Raw genomic sequence first — 14,500 nt, forward strand, 5'->3', positions numbered from 1 at the left:
GTAATCCTCAGTTCTTTTGAAGCCCACTTTCAAGTTGGTGAGGCTCAGAGGCTGGAATAAATTGCACCTCGAAGCAACTCACACCCCCATCCCAATGCCTGCTGAGATCACAGGCTGCTGTTGTTGTATTAACATTAAAATTCATTCCATAGTCAGAGAGACTTCTTTTCAGAATATTTCCATCAATAATGCACTGACACTTAAGAACGGGACTGTGGGCAGTTTAGACAGTGGCAGTTCTTTGACTGGTTATCTGCTGTCCTTTGTGTAGTTACATGTACTTCAGACAGACAGACATACAGCAGTCAATATTTCTGGAGTTTCTTTAAAGTCACAGATTAGATGCTTCGACACAGCGATTTAAGTAAATGCAGCATTACAATGTAACTGTGTAGTGTCACCCCACTATACTGTTCTTTATTTATATTCAGTAGGAGAAAATTCTCTTTTCCATGCCTCCTTTGGGCTATCTATAACAACTTTATGGCCTTTGGAGAAAAGCACCTCTTAAATTTAAGTGCTCTTTACAGTCAGTGGAAAAGATGTTTTAAATACAGTCAATAATGTGTAAATTTTTAATGACCCTTATAATTTTGAAAGCTGCAGTGATCCCTCTCAAATGTTACATTGCCTCAGGCAGCAAGAGCTTGTTAGAGTTGTGTACAAACATAAACTGCAAATCAGGCTTTTCAGCAGCACCGAGCTGCAGTACACAGTATCTGCAGGGTGTTGCATCATTATGGGATGCACACAGTTATTGCATCAAGGCTAAGGTGTTATATTTGAATATTTTTGTATTATTTTGTCGGCTAAACAAGGGTAACTGCATGCTTTGAAAAGTTTAAAAACTTGAATTCTGAATCCTCAAACATGGCCTCAGAGGCTATTCAGAGGACTGAAATTTCTTTATAAAAGTATTTAAAACTTTTGTTACCTCTGAGGACAAAAATGTTAGATATAAAATAGCATCTGTATCTGATTGAGGGCAATCAGGAGAGATTACACACTTGAGATTGTGAGACAGTGGATTAAGCATGTGGGAGGTTGTTCTTTCCTATCTTGTGAGTATCAGTATGGATTATAAAACGCGTAGCAAACTTTGACAAATATAGTTTGTACCAAGTTTTGTCGTAGATTTTTAGAAACAACCTAAATGAAATGAAAATATCTTTATGTTGATGTTATATAACAAATTGAGAAGCTAAAACAACAGATATTGTGGCATTTTTGCTTAAAGAATGGTTAAAGTGATCGAACAAAGTAGTTGCTGAATAATTTTGTTAGGTTGACTAAAAGATTTGCAGCTCTAAAAATATATATTACTAAATAAATAAAATTATAATAATATTAGGAATTGTTAACCTAAGATTGAGGATACACACTAAACCTTACAGTAAATAGTTATTTCCTATTTGACCCAGGCTGTTGCACCGTATTGCGCCACTATAACTGTTAAGGTACAAGCATGTTGAGCAGCCTGTCCTGCAAATTTGAATTTTCTGTGGTTAATGTCTCTTTATCAAGTTGGTCTCAAGTATTTCAGCCAGCAACAGAGTTCTGTTTTGATTCATAGCTGCAGCTTAATGTCAACCACTTTGGCTTGTTCTTTGTCAAGACCGACTATATCAGCTGCTCCTGACTTCGTAATGGGAAAAACCTGCACAATCCGGTCAGCCTTTTAATGTGTCCAGTAAAGAATCCCCCTCCTTTCTTCTCGTGGCCAACGCTGCCATTTGTTCTACTGATAAAACTGTCATTGCTGAGGCTGATATCTGACCTCTAGAGTGGCTGCTAGCATAAATTAGCCTTGTCCTAATATTGCAATTTCTTATGCTTCACTCAGAATCAAGGTTTTTGACATTTCTCTTAGAATAATAGGCTATTGCACACATGGCAACTTTCTAAATCAAACTGTATCGTGATAAAAATGTCAAGGCCGGGAATCTTTTTTTTCCCCATTGCATACCTGGCTTTAACATGAGAAACCTAGAGAGTCATCATTGTCAGAATTGGCATGCATATCAATAGGTTTTGGATTGCACTGTCTTCTACCTGTGACACTCCACACATTGCTGCAGCTCTGCAGGAGTATTGTATCAGCTTTCATTGCACGCTGGTTAACCAAGACTTCCAACTGCACACGACTCTTGAAAAAAAGAGACACAGTGACTGTCAGTGTGTCGCCTGACAGATCTCCCATCTGAAAGTGTTGAAGAACAATCATCCGCAGCTCAATCTCACTCATTACTTTGTTGTGTTCAAAAAAGTTCCAAAAAGTAGCGGTGATCAAGCAAAAGGAAGCGGAGCGGTGCCGGGAATGATCGAATGATCAGCTAAGATCTGATGGGCTCAGACTGTTCGGTGATTTGCCTCCAAATTCAGAAAGATCCTTTTTTCAACACCTGACACCGAGCTTAAAGGAAGATAATGATGGGTGAGAAAGCAGCTCCCACAAAGCAGCACTGTCGGCACATAGAGGAAGGTGTGGAGATGTTGTCACAGGAAAGGCTGGATGTGTGTCAAAACAAGAGCTTCCAGCTTTCTGTATCGCAGCTCTGGCTCTTCAGCGATATTACTCTCATCCTCATCTTACCTCTCCACTGACTACTGCTTGTCTGTCCCCACTATCTCTTTTCTTTTTTTTTCACAGACAGCTCTTTTCCTTATTCCAAATGGAACAACATAAAGAACATTATACGAAAAACAGTTGAACTGTAATTCATTTTGTCAAGTAATCCTTAGTGCCCTGTTTTGCTTTACTGCACTAATATGATTTTAACTCTGGCAGATTTCATGGGGATATAAGACTCTTGATCTGCGTTGTAATTGCTTAAATCTTTCAGGCCGTTTTCCCAGTTTCCCTATAATTTGATGAGGAACTACACTATAATTGAATATTCAAATTAGGAATATGTGTCAATATGGCTCTCCTTGCCTGAAATGAGGATTAATTGTTGTCAAAACTCCAGTGGCCGACATAATATGAGCCCCAACACTGCTGTTGATTAGCAAATGCACTTGCCATGTTTTTGTTTTAAGAATTAGATGTCTAATTGATTTGCCATATGTTACCCTCTCCAATGTACCTAAAATTGTATTTAGAAATCACCAATTTGGATGGAGACAGTTTTGTGTTTCAAACAGATGGGAAAAGCCACCCTGGAGGTTGCCTGGTTTCACGCTGAATCTTAAGCATTACTTTCTCAGATACACATATAAATAGCCAGAGTTAATCATTTTTTGTTTGTTCTTTGTTTTTTCTTAGTACTAATTTCATTACTACAGCACAGATGCCTTAAAAGTCATTGAAACCGCTTTATCGGTCCACGGGATGTCTCTGTGCTTTGAACGATGTGTACCTTTCTTCCTGTGCAGTGGAATCAACCTTTGCAAGGTAAAAGAAGTCTGCGTTGAATATGGCAATCGTTCCCTCAAGATTGATGCCAACCTTTTAAAAATTCACCATTGGCCTGGATTTAACATGGCCAAATGCTGATGTAAATGAGGAGGAGAAAAGTCGACCCTTTCATTGCAAATAAATCTGAGTTGCAGCCTTCAGCTCATAAATACCACAGCCTGTCAGAACTCTTGTTTTATTGCTTTTGATGGAAATTATTGCATTTATTTATCTCATCTGAACAGATAAGCCCATGAAAGCCACAACTAACACACGGCACCCTCAGAAAATGCAGCTCTGCTTTAAATTTAAGGAATTTTGATTGTGCAGTCGCTGAAAGCAGAGATCCATTGTATCACTAATAAACAGGCCAAATTAAAAAAAAACCACCTCATTATTTGCAACTTCACACTTGCTCAATTGCAAAAATCTGTCTTGTCTTTATTATAATGCAGCACTGTCTTTCTGTATCCTATTTGTCTACTTGTTCTTTGTCTTCAGCAGTGAACTATTACTGGAAGCTGTTTTGTCCTGTATTTAAATCTTTTTTTTTTTGTTCACAGTATATGGCTAATTGCTTGGTATTATCATTTTAAGATCATTTGTTTTATAATGCCATCCAAGAGCTCATTTTACCTTCAGAGCATGTCATGTGATGCAGCTCTCTTGAAGCTGTTTTTTTTTTTCCTGCTTGCTGTGGATTTATCGATCCGTAGGGGTGAGTCACAGGGTGTAATTCATGATAGCTTGATTGATGAGGATTTCAATCTTATATGGTTTGTTAACTTCAACTGCCCACAAACTGCATTCTCTGCTTTTTTTCTGTAATACAAGACCATGAAATGGTAAAAAAAAAAAAAAAAAAAACAGACTTCCCTTGAATAATGGAATCTCTCAGTTCCTCTAGAATTAAAAAGATCCTGCTTCAAACCCCCGATAAAGGTCTGTTTGAGCCCCTGGGCAGCTGAGGCACGGTTTAACTTTTGCCATATTTCTCTTTTTTAGATGCAGCCTGTTATTTCAGTGCTCTGTTTTGCCTTTAGACAGATCAGAAAGCCTTTGTGCAGGAGCAAGGAGTGGGGGTGGGGGTTCCAAGCTTTAACGCTAAGTAAATTCTCTTATGTCTGAGACACAGAAGTCTTTTGGAACGTGAGGGTTCTTGTCAAATTCAAAATACAAAGTTGCATTTTGCATATTTTTAACATGATTATGAATAACATCGGTCTGATCAGTTGACTGAACATGGTTGCTTTTTGTCTGACAGCAGGAAGACCATGAGCAGGCCGGATTTGGATCACCAGGGCAGTGGGAGCTATACCACAACAGGTGAAAGGTCTCGTGCATCATCACTGTAAGCAAGTCCCTACCATTATGTCAGTATAAGCAAGGAGAGGTCTTTAGCAGTTTTGATCCAGATGCATTAGACTGTTAAACTGCAGATCTTACTTCAAGAAAAAGCTGTGCAGTAAACTGTATGCTTTCACACATGCCTTCTTTTCTACTCCGCATGTCTTAACAAACATCAAGGTAGCTCCTCTGGTACTTGATCTACAAGTGCTCTATCTCTAGATCTCCTCACTGATGGATACTGTGCAGAGCTTTTGCTTATCTGAGCGAACGTGACTTCTCAGCGGAGCTCAGTATTACACTCGAGAACATTTAACAGCTGTCAAAGATGATCCATCACATGCCATACTTACATATGTACCGTGCATGCACTGGACGAATTCCCTTCCCTTTGTCAAGGAGAAGCTCGGCTACAGTACAATGCCCCATGACTGAAACAGAAGAAAGGCTAATTCGCTAGGAAGCAGAGCTTAGCTATGACAGCCTCAGAGCCACAGAGTCAGAGCCCGATGAAAAGCTTGAGCCTTAAAGAGCGTGTGATCCACATGAGGTGAATGAGGAAGGCAGGTTTTTATCCAGCTGGAGAGAGACACCATGTGGTGAGGATTCCTCCTGCTGCTCCAACAGTGGTGCACACGGTCTAAGGCCATGTTATACCCAAGTCTAATATTAAACATTTCATGGAAAGTGGTTTATATATATGTTTATATATATACATTTAACATTTTAATATCTCTGAGGCTAAACCAAACAATGTCCTTTGGGGAAAAAAAGAAAAGAAAATTACACTTATTTGAGAAAATAAAGATTAATACATCATTGTGTTCCTATGACAGTCATTATAAAAGTTAGTCAAGACAAGTGTGCAAAATGTGGCCCTGAAGGAGCAGACATTAGCACACAGCTGAATGGTTTGTGGCATTTGCTGTGCGATCCCTCCACTGGGACGGGGTTTGAATGACAGTGAAGAGCATGCACATACTGTACAGTACGCTGCCAGAAGTCATCATTTATGTTGGGAAAACTGTGTTTTGCTGGTGCACAGTTTCCGTCTTTCTTCTACCTGTATGTTTCCCTTCATGAGTTGGTGAGGTTTTAAAGAAAAAGACGATAATGGAGTTCTTGCTTTATTGCTTGAGGCTCTGTACTCGTCAGCCTCTCGGCATCACACTGTGAATGTGAGAGGACGCAACTTCCCTTCATTAACAATGTGATAGGCTGCAGACCAAGTGCTAGGTCGTAGCCGACAGCCTATTTGTGTTAATTGTTAGCATGGTGGTAGCTCTGGCGTGTGTGTGTGGGTTTGTGAGTGCCTGCGTGTGTTTGTGTGTGGGCTGACAGCTGGCCAGGTTCGAGTTGGTCTAAAACCATGTGCGCTCTGTCAGGGTTGTACAGGCGCCTTCTTTAGGATTGATGAATTGCCTGCTTTCTTGATTAAACCCTCCGTCATTTTCCAACAAAACAAAAACCCCAACACAAAAAAAAAAAAAAAAAGAAAGAAAAAAGAGGGGAGGAGAGGTAACATGTCTGGGAAATCTGTCATCTGCAGTCACATCATGTACAGATGTGATGTGCAGGCGCTTTGACATTTATTACCAGAATATTAAAAACTAATTCACATTTATTTTGCAGCCCTCTTTCACTTGACAGTTCAAGCTCATTTGAAAAGTTATCAAGTTTGCATAGCGGCTCCAACCTTTTGCTTTTCTTCACCAGCATTGCTTTGATCCATGCCAAGTCCCTTTGCCAATTAATTCTGTTATTCATACATTGACAGGAAAGCAGGATCCTTTACAGGTAATTAAGGCTTCATTCATGAAATGTGTCTAAAAAGCATGTTTGATAAAACAAAATGTAAAGATCTTGAAAAGAGTCTTAAGACCTAAACTAAAATAAAGCTACATTAAGTGACGCTGAGTCTGTTGGACTGCAGTCTTTCCTCGTCACCTGCAGGACAACATATAGTATTCAGCAGACATCCACCTGATAAAAAGGTAAATGTAATATAAAGTAATGCATTTACATATCTATCGCATTAATCAAAAATAAATCCTGACATTGGGCCTGATCTAACGTAATATGGAGAGCAATTATTTCCCTATCCATTAGAGGAACTTCAATTAACAGACACCAGACAGTTCATCCTTCAGAGGAGGAAGAGGGGAAAAAATAGGAGGCTCAAAATTAACTTGGGTTTGCAAAATATCTTGGCAGGATGACAGTGATTTTTGATTTTCAGGAAACAATATTAGAATTCTTATTAAACTATGTGCATCTGCTTTTAATTTGCTGCAAATAATTGGAAAATGCAATGGAGCTTTCCAATTAAAGCTCCACTTTATGCTGTTTAATAATACCCTCATAATATTATAGCTTATGAAATGACAGGTGAGTTGGTATATGAATAAAACATAAAGCCCTGTAATAACAGACAGGAAAAAAAAAACGAGACAGTTGTTGGGGGGCTTTTAAATGCTCGACATAATTTGCATATATTAATCTCCTCTTTTCAGCCTTATCAAGTATTCCACTGTATTTGAAGTTAAAATAGTCGTGACAGGCAGGGGTACGCTTCGTTTTTCCAAGGATTTATTACTTGTATAATTCTGGATCTTTAATAAGCCAATATGACTGATCCTCTGAGTTCTGTGGAATTTGGTTAATTGTTCCAGATGGTGCTCACTGATTATGCAAAATTACTTTCTTTCTCCTCTTTTTCCCCCAAATACACCATTTCTTGATTGACTAACATGAAGAAAAAAGATTATTTTTGGCGCAGCACTTTCATTAAGAGGGTTCTCATCAGGTTTCAAACAAAAGTTCCATCTTATCTCCCTGTGTAGTTCTGGGCGAGGCTGTGCAAAGGGAGGAGATCAGCCGGCTCTTATCTCAAAACATGATGGATCTCAACTGCTTCTGCACCGCTGGGGTTATATTTTAGAATAACACAATTCTTTAGGCTGAGGGATTAAAAAACACGACCTCTGGATAGTGACAAAAAAAGTTATTATTAGTGCGCACCGTTGTCTTCTTTCTCTTTTCTCCTCTCTATGCCAGAGACTGATGAAATTACTAACCAGCGGGGTTGGTCCTCCACTTGCAGCTCGAGCTCCATCCACAGCTCAGTAACATTCTGTTTTGCATCAGCTAAACTGAGCTGAATGAATCATTTATGGAAGTGTTATGGGGGAGGTATGGGCAGATTTACTGCCGAGCTTTTACTTTAGATGGAATAGGATTTCTATGAAACCGATCTTGATGTCTGAAGTAATGCCAAAGCTTACGTCAAGACATGAAAGGAACGCTCTTAAAACCCACGTTTTGCTTCTTAATTCCCTGGTCAGCAAAAGGCAGAGCAGAGAGAGAGAGAGAGAGAGAGCGGTTCAGCAGGAGCATAGTATTTACACCTAATGCATCCAGTACACACACACGCACTGACACACACACACACACACAGAACCATTTTTTACTACTCAGAACATATGTTAGATAGCAGTGTTAAATAATGTCTTAATTATTTGATGGATGGTTTTTTTTATTAGCTTAAATTCAGATTTAAATTTGAGCAATTTGTGCATTTTCCTTATTGACATAAAGACATAGATGTAGGATGAATACTTCCTACTGATTTAACATGTCGGCCAAATATTGCACCAGTAGGTAAATATCTATATATATTTATATCTATACTTATCTCTCTATATAGGTATAGATATTGCTACATAGATAGATAGATACACAATATAAACATTATGTTATGCTGAGATTATGAGTATTAAATGTTCTGCACTTACATTGTATTCTAAACCTATTTCTTACATGTTCTACAGTTTGTCATTCTGGAAACACTTCTGGACGTTGTGTGTTTTCCACACACAATGTTCCACATGTTTGCTGATCTGAAACATGTCTGTTTCACTCTATTTAATTGTAACCAAAGTCGACTATAGAGGGGGAAAAAAAGTTGTTGTTTTTTTTTGTTTTTTTTTATTTCCTGTGCTCTGTTTGTGTATCCTCAGTCAAAAACACTTTTTAAAACTTCTAACAAGTAATTTTAACTGTCAAGAAATATCCTGCTGGTGTTTATTCCGGTGATTGTCAGAAAATCCTGTAGGGCTGTAGGTTTGGTAGCGAAACGCGATCGATCGATCCCAGTGTACCAGAGCCATTAAGTATTTGAGGATCAATCCTGTATAATTCTTAATGGAATTTTTGGATGGAGCCCTGAGGCCCTCGGGCATTTTTGGACCTTTATTACAGTCAAATAAAAGACTTTAAATGGCTTTGCATTTACAGGCCAGACCGGACTCTGGAGTCTCATCCCTCATTGCTTTCCAGCCATCCCTGAGATAGAAGTGTGCCCCATTAGTTTCAGTGTCCAGACGTGGACAGCCTCAATGGATGGGCCTGTCATGGCTCCCTCATTTGCCCCATGTACAGCAGGGTTTGTTATCACATATCTAATTAGAACTTGATAAAAAATATTTCACAAAAATCCAGTCATTAAATATAGTTTAAGGAGATTTATGGTCAAATATGCCTTAAAGATCTTTTAATGGCTCTGCTGACTTGTTAAGTTTGTAATTAATGATCGTCTAATACATACTGTGGTGTGATTTAGAAAGCACAATGAGATTCTGGGAATGAAGTCTTTTTGGAAAAGGGCATCTTGGGCTCCCAGAAGCTATATTAAATAGTTCTGCTCTGACTGGTTTGCTCAGAGTCATGAAGTCTGCTGTGAAAAAGTTCACTTAGATGTGAACGTTTTGATGTTAGGGTGCAAGCAATAGTGCACAATTATGAAACAGTTGCTTTGTCGTTTTATAATAGTGTGTACAGAAAAGCTTTGAACTCTTTGTACTAAAAAGAGTTTTGTTTCTCAAGGGAAATTCTTATCAAAGTTCACTACTACACAGAGAAAAATCAATAAGCAAATGTGTATGTGTCCAGCTGTAAATGCATTATACTAAAGACAGTGCCTGTTTCATCAGGAGAGTAATGGTGTCCTTATTAGCATAATTAATGACAAATGGCAGAGCAGCATTGGTGGATTGGTTCTAGGGGATGATAAATTGGTGGATGCCCAGGTTAGTGGCTGCCAAGGAGGCCTCTTTGGCTGTCATCCCTCCTGCTTCCGCTCTGGCACAGTTCATTACTCACCGTGTGAGATGCCACTTTACATTGCCTGGTACTGTGAGCATGGAGAACTTAATAATGCCACCCACAACCACACTGGGCCTGCTGCTTTACCCACAGTCCAGAGGGCAAGTAGCTCAGCAAGGGTTAGGGGTTGTGGGGAGCGGGGCAACATGGGAATCATCTCCTGTGGCTGCACTGATCAAAACAGATCATGCTTCAGTCACTACTTCAGGGGACCTGGGGCCATATGACCGAGTCTCCTGTGCTGCTGAGTGTTTCTTGTTAGGATTTCTGGGGCTCGCCACATCCCTCGCATCATTACGGGTTAGTTTGCCCACAGAACCGCTAATTAAGAGGGGATTTGTGTAATTGTGCCTTCTGCTGTGTCCCATCCGGCACATGCAATTTACTGTCAGCCCTCTGCCAGCTTTTACACTTGTCCAGAGAGGCGTACCCCATTTATACACACATTCTGCTGCACATTTACCAGCAGCCACAGCTGGGGATCAATGCCAGTGCCATGGCAATGTCTTAAAAGACACTGTGCTGCTGATTAAAGTCTGATTGTCCATTTAATTTCATGAGAGCTCTCAATAGCCAGCCAGCAGAAAAAGGGGATCTCCCAGTGTTTCTCCAGTACTGACTGCATTAAAAAACAACTAAAACAAGCTTTATAATTATAAACAGCATGTAACTATTTTTCTGCTTTACATTGAAAAGCCTGCTTCACTGAAACTATAGGCTCAATATGATCGGTCTTACATACATGTTTATCGGCGAGGTTATTACACATGCACGTCCCTCCTCAGCGTATTTGCATTTATGCAGTGGTGTTTGTGGCCAACTCACTGTAGGTGTTGCTGGCTCTGCCCACTTTCTGGAAGACTGATGGACCAGTGCTCGACTGAGACTGGCTCCTGGCTCCATACCCACAACCAGATTTCAAGGACTGCTTGTCACAGATGGAAAAGTAAGTGGGTCATTCTACATAAGCTTGCCATTTTGCATCCCTCTGGCAACGAAAAAAAAAGGTGAATTTTGATAGTGGTGTATTTTTATATATGCCACATATTTGTTACAGGTTTGATTGTTATATTATTAATTTCTGCATCTGCCATTAAAATGCTAGTCTCCACTACTAAACATTAATCTTAGTCACAATTAGTTACAATTGCTAATGTTTAGCCAAAAGTTTTGCTAAATGAGTAAAAATCTTTAATACTTTTCATAAGTATTCCTACAAAAACAATAGCATATCCTAGAATAATGCATTACACTTTAAAGCCAGAGCGGTGAATCAGTGATTAGTTTAGAAAAACTGAGAAGACAAACAGCAAGCTTGTGTAAAATGATTCATTTTACTCCACTCTCACTGGTCTTCTGTTTTGCGTCCAGTTGAAGCCCCAGCCCGCAGTACGTGGCTATATGCTTATTCATTTACTGAATGTCAAACATACTCCACTATTTGTTGAGAAACATTTAAATATTTTTACATTTTTTAACATTTGAGTGAAATAAAATAAATATTTTAGAATATACAGTATTAACACACTTGCTGTCACACACTTGAGGTTTCCATATACTACAGTGAAACTAGGCAAACATGCCACATAGAGCTGGCAAAAACAAAAATATATTACCAGAAACTCTCAACATCATTTCAGCGCATGATCTATTTTAGTATCTTATATGCTATTTAGCATGCTAATTGACTCGCCAGTAAACATTTGAATAATTCAAAAGTTACACTTCCACTTTTGCAAGTAAGATTTTTTTTTTTTATATATTGAAAAGTTTTTTTTTCCCCTTCTGTTTTTTTTTTTTTTTTTTCACACAATCTGTCTACAGGGTTTGAAAAAGCAGCAAAAAGATACAAGAAAAAGAATGGGTTTCATAGAGCCATAGTCATTAAAAGAATCTGAAAATAGCAACTCGCTATCATCTGTTCTCATCGCACGGGTCAGGAGCTCTGACACCTCCAAAATTCCTCCTGTCAGGGTAGGGGGCCATTTGTATTCTCTCTCATTAGGCAATTTGACTAATGACCTGCCGTGGCTGCAGAGCTACTGAGGGACCCAGAGCCTTGCGCCCTCTCTCTTGCAGCAGCCTGAACACACACCCTCTATTGGAATGGCACAGATGGCGTGCCCGGGCGACAAAATAAACTACAATATGTCTCCGAGATGCTGTCAGGCCTGGGCACTATTTCTCATGTCAGAGCGGGACTAAGGGCTGTGAGTGGGCATACGGGGTCCTCCTCCAGCTCTCTGTTCATCTACTCACCATTATCTGCAGAGGTGACAGAGAGCGGGGTCTGCAGCTAGAATAGCATTTCCATGGTCCGCATAAAGAATCCGCCTCAAATTGAGAGTCACACCGACAGGAAGGGTATTGCAGTGTCTAGCCTGGCTACACATAGAGAAAAGGCAACATCCAATTGTTTGGAATGTGAGATGTAGCAGGTTCCAGATTAAGCTCTAATCAGTTTTTGAGCAGCTTCACTTACTAGTTCCTATTATTTTATGGTACAGCACAATAGAAATCAGCCCACTCATGAGTGAAAAAAGTTGTAATAGATGCTCATTCGCACTTTCTAATTATTGCCCTCACTGTGACTTTCTCACTTAATTCAAGTGCAAGACAAATTCACCCAAATAATCATACTAGACAGAGATCAATGCAATTCTGCTGAATTAGTGAAGTGTAAATTAAAGTTCATCAACATTCCTAAAGTGTTACTCTTGAGCTGGGGTTCAGGTAATATGGAGTATGCTCGATCACCCGCGCATATTTTTCCATCAGTCATTGTCGCAGCACAACTCAGTGTGTTGTGTCTGTGTGTGTGTGTGTGTGTGTGTGTGTGTGTGTGTGTGTGTATGTGTGTGTGTTTGCACGCGCACACGCCTATGTGCATGGCCATGTCTGTTAGAGCCCAGGAAATGCAATGTATGGTGCTGCTGAAGTCCTGGGTGACAGTGCATCCAACAATGGAAGAGTGAGGGATTAGTGCTCAGCCCAGCGTACGAGGGAGCCCTTCCCGCCCTGAAACAGCCATTCATCTGTGCCTCAGGGGCTGGAGATGACAATGCAGCCATTGCTCATCGCACCTGACGGAGCCATTAATAAGGCAATGATCCACACGGGGCCTGTGCTGACTCCGTTCTTTACACTACAATCACTCAAGCCACAGGGTCCTCCTTATTTAACGCCACCTCTGCGCTTACCACCGCCATCATCATCATCATCATCACAATCATCATCATAGCCACTGTACAAAACTCCTGCCAGATGTTTTTTTATTGACTGCACTCACTTACTCCAAATGCCCAGTAACTACCCAATCCCCCACACTGCAATACACTCGTGAGTTAATGGACTGTAGCCTGGTCATTTCAGCGTCTAGAACATGCTTCAAAGTGGGATTCCTGGTCAGAAGATTGTATTTACATTATTTTTGCCCTTTGCTCCTTCAAATTTCTCTGTGATACAGCAGCCATTCCTTACCACCAAGTCATATCCTGTGCCTCTCCATTTGTCTGGATGTACGATAGCTTCTCTGGTATAGATGGTGGAGGAATACAAAGTGAGATCTGGTTTTAAATGTAATCCTTGGGCAATAAAAAAACTCTCTGGCCTTCAGCTCTGCATTCATCTGTCCCTGCCACACAGATCCATCAGCAACTACAATCTTGGCTTCCCTTTGCTGACTATTGAGTTAAATGTATTCCTCCTGCCTACCTTTGGTGTTGGTGCTCCCAGCGACACAGTAGTGCATGTTTATTCACTTGATTGTATGAGCTTAAACAAGACATTGTGCCCAGCCAGTCGCCACAATGCTCCAGATATTCACACTTTCAAAGCTGCTACAGTGTGGTGGGTGTCAAACCTGAGGCATGTATCGGCTCCTGGGTGAATGGAAAATGAGCCAAGGCTTAAACCTTTGACTCACTGCACTTTTTTAGCAATGCCAGTGGCAGTGGCAGAAGGTCAGTGTATCAGTCGGTTGGTTGTGCCTCCACTTGCACTAAAATACCTCAGTGATTGAATGGATTGGTATACGTTTTGATAGGGTCATTTACACTTCCCAGACAATAAATCATAATGGCTTTGGTGATCTTCTGACATTACCTCAAATGCCATCATGAGGTTGACATTTGTGGTTTTGAGTAAAAAGTTTAAATGTGTATTGAACTGATTCCTAATGATTTTGGTACATACATTATTGTTCCCTTCAGGATAAACCAAATTAATATTGGTCATTTTTCAATAGAAATATATATAAAAAATCCATTTAGGTATATTATTAACTTTTTGTTTAAAAGCAAGATGCAGATTCCACTTTGGGTCTTGAAGTTTTACTTTCCATATTTTATGACATTTAACAGACTAAAGTTAGATTTATGGTCCTGCAATGAACCTGCGATTGGGTACAAAAGCTTCTCCCTCATTTTGAAATTGCAAATAATAAAACAAAGTTTTTTTTTGATCAACATAACATTTAATGCACAATGGGTTAGTACAAATGTTCCTTTATTAAAATGTAGTCATTTTAAAATTAATTTATCAAGGGGGATGCAAACTTTTGTACTGATTTAATTTAAATGATTTTATTATAAC

General features: G+C 39.7%; 1 protein-coding gene across 3 annotated transcripts in view; it reads left to right on the forward strand.

Annotated features, from left to right (window-relative positions):
- mvb12bb (multivesicular body subunit 12Bb) overlaps window positions 1–14,500 on the forward strand; it is a 29,015-nt gene that overhangs the window by 12,092 nt on the left and 2,423 nt on the right. For 2 of the 3 annotated variants that reach the window (XR_010915576.1, XM_067521590.1), the window contains exon 7: window positions 4,662–4,723. Coding sequence is in view for 1 of the 3 variants with exons in the window: in XM_067521590.1 (XP_067377691.1) it covers window positions 4,662–4,723 (62 nt within the window). In the remaining 2 variants the exon portion in view is untranslated. The remainder of the gene's footprint in view (window positions 1–4,661; window positions 4,724–14,500) is intronic. The other variant, XR_010915577.1, reaches the window with a different exon arrangement.

The sequence above is a fragment of the Channa argus genome, chromosome 11 (genome assembly GCF_033026475.1).
Source record: "Channa argus isolate prfri chromosome 11, Channa argus male v1.0, whole genome shotgun sequence".
In the NCBI taxonomy this organism is placed as follows: Eukaryota; Metazoa; Chordata; class Actinopteri; order Anabantiformes; family Channidae; genus Channa; species Channa argus.